The 2,966-nt window shown below is 37.1% G+C and overlaps 1 protein-coding gene across 1 annotated transcript in view; it reads right to left on the bottom strand.

Moving 5' to 3' along the window:
• Nucleotides 1-1,554, bottom strand: part of st14 (ST14 transmembrane serine protease matriptase) — a 26,466-nt gene extending 24,912 nt beyond the window's left edge. The window contains exon 1 of the mRNA XM_061050694.1: nucleotides 1,299-1,554. Within this exon, the coding sequence (XP_060906677.1) occupies nucleotides 1,299-1,325 (27 nt within the window). The 5' untranslated portion in view covers nucleotides 1,326-1,554. The remainder of the gene's footprint in view (nucleotides 1-1,298) is intronic.
• Nucleotides 1,555-2,966: the final 1,412 nt, after the last annotated feature.

The following is a 2,966-nucleotide window of genomic DNA, read 5'->3' as shown; positions in this document are numbered from 1 at the left end:
GCTGTCAAATAATTGAGGAAAGAGCGCGTGAGTTTCAGCAGCACTGACCAAAGCCTTGTAACCATTAATGAATCTCTTTTCAGAGTGAAGTTCACCTTTGGCTGCCTGACACTATTTCCTGCCCACATTCTCTGCTGGTTTTTCACAAGTCTCCAACAAGACTGAATTATGTAGGAACAAGAAGTGTATGATGGAGACTTACATAATGTATGCATGCTCCAGGAAAATTTGACCTATAGGTTAGGGGGGAAAAAAAGCTTTCTGCAGTTTTCACATCCAATTATCTCTTAAAATTCAAGCTTGTTTAAATGTTGCCTTGCAAAAAAAGCATCAGGGTTGTGTGAACAGATTGGAGCCTGCAGTGGTTGATCTAAATCCACTGTTAACTGAGGCAACTTGTTTTCTGCCTTAGATTTCGCAACACAATTATACCTGTAACGGATTGTTCCCCAATCAATCATACTTTAATGTGTTTGATTAAGATGTATAATGGTTGTAATTGTGTATGATCACACAACAACTGAAGCATGTGGAGATTAAAATGTTAACAGTTGTATGTTGGCAGTTGTGTTGCTGGAGGCAGACCACACCTTTCAGTGGGGCACGAGGGACACAAGAGATACTACACAGCTCCTCAATGTGGCTGATAATTGTTATAGTGAATATTTGGAATTTAAAAATAAATTAAAGGACATTCAGCTATCTTAAAAACATGAAAAAAAGCCTCCCAGTATAACCAGTGGGATAAATACCAACTTTTAATACTGACAGTGCCTGCCTGAGGTTTTCGGGCCTGTACTGTTATTAAAATGACTTGAGTTATTGTAGCGTAATTTTTAAGTAGGCTACAACTGCTTTCAAAGGTATTCCAAATCATTGAACTATACTTCATATTTAATTTTGTTTAGTCTATAATTTCATTCCATATCTATTTCATTTCTGGTGGCAATGTGTAGAGGTATATTAAATAGTCTGTGACAGTGTCAACACAAGTCAAGTGGTCCCTCATCAAAACAGCCATAATAAAGGTTACACTTCTTGTATCAATGAGAGTCAGAAACGTGCTGATGATCACACACCAACAGACTGTAAAATGTGTCAGGGTTTGGCACGTCTGTTTAGGCCTGTTCGTGTAAACACGCACAGAATGCCAAATAGAAACAGACAGGCAGCAGGACGCATGAGAGAAAAGAGAAGTGGAGCTGTGATGTCCATTTTCTGTAGAGGACAATGCACTCTGTAATTCTGTGTATAGCCTACTTAGGATAGTGTTTAAGGCAGAAGGTGACCAAACTTACGTCGTATTCATATCTGGCGGAATTCATCTTCCAATCACACTCCCAAAACTCCTCGTGTGTCCCTCGTTCTGAAGAGAGTTGCAAAAGTTATGGATCCTGAGTTTTTAAATATTTAAAAACAGTAAGTAAAAAAATTAGAAAAATATACAAAAGTAGAAAAATAAATCAGCAGTAGGACGTCTCAAGTTAAATTGTCCTTCCTGTGTCGTCGAGTTGAGGAAACACCTGACCGTTTCCTCACACACCTAAACTTTAAGCCACGCCCAGATTACCTGACAACTCGACGAGGCTGTGCTCTTCTTCTTTTGGATTTCTAGCAGTCTAGATGCCTTGCTGTACAATGCTGCATATCTCAGGCCAATCTTGGTATTACGTTAAGGTAGGCTACTTCAAGTTTTAGAAAAGTAATCCTGTTAAGAATAAAAAGTCCAGGACTGCGTTCATTTAGTAGATTTGATAATGGGATTTAGAAGATGTCTGAATTCCAGTGCATGTCAAGTGTAACACTGTTCTATTTTCTATACATTAAATTTAAAAACTACAGTTTGTTGTTGTTTGCAGGATTACGCAGAATCCATCCTCGTGTTTTCCCATTTTAACCGGATCCAATGCAAACCCACAGAGTCCTAGTCTGAGGCTATATGTTGGAGCCGTCAGCTGGTAAACGTTTGATCTTCATCAATTAACTTGGACAGTATAACATTGCTACCCACGTGCCTTGATTGACAAGTGGAAAAGGTCAGGATATTACAAAATGTGCTGCTTTTAAGAAAAATGTTCTTAAGTTGTTTTTTTTTTTTTACTGCAGCAAGCTTGTAGGAGCATGTTTTCTTTCTTTTTTCAAACCTCGTGTTCCCCCTACTGACGGTTTGCGGATGTTGTCTCAAATAACATGACTTTTTTTTTTATATCACGTCATATTTGTCAAAGAGGGAAGCATTAAGGCCAGATATATTAAAAAATAATAATAATACATTTATCGCCTTACTAAACAGTTTCATGTCTAAATTTAGGTGAACTGTTTTCATTTTACAAAAAACTTGAAACTTGAATTGCATATAATCAAAATTATGTCATAAAATAAATACCATACATTCTAGTAAACATGAAGATTTTTTTCTTATAATTTTCCTGACAATCTGCTCTTCATCCACATCGGTTTGTGGAAGCTTTTAACGCGAACATCAACATTCAAGTATTTCATTTTTTTATTGTATTTTACAGAGTCGATGTTTACCATCAAAACGTTCTAATACAATGAAATCAATAACATAATTAATATAGTCCACTAAAAAGACCATGGAGTACAGCCCATGCCTCTTTATTGCACATGTCTTAATGGTTATATTTATGGAAAGGCAGTCTGATCAGAGTGCATTACAGAAAATGATGTTTTCACTCACTGTGTATATTCAAATTTATACTGAATGATTTTTCAGTAAAAATATATATATATATATAGTGAACACAATGAACACTGTAAATAAAGTCGTTTCTGATTTTTAGGTGTCTTTTCCCTTTAAAAAAAACTGACGCAGAAAACCAGCAGACGACGCTTCGCTGCATTCTCCACCTCCGACCACCAGATGTCACTCTTCACCAAGCCACAGCTTGGACGCCATTCGTGCAGCCTCTACTAAATACCCGCAGAAACAGGGCTTGGTTCTG

This window comes from Labrus mixtus, chromosome 11 (genome assembly GCF_963584025.1).
Source record: "Labrus mixtus chromosome 11, fLabMix1.1, whole genome shotgun sequence".
NCBI lineage: Eukaryota > Metazoa > Chordata > Actinopteri > Labriformes > Labridae > Labrus > Labrus mixtus.
Note: the sequence above shows the minus strand (reverse complement) of the source record. Positions and strands in the feature narration are given on the sequence as shown.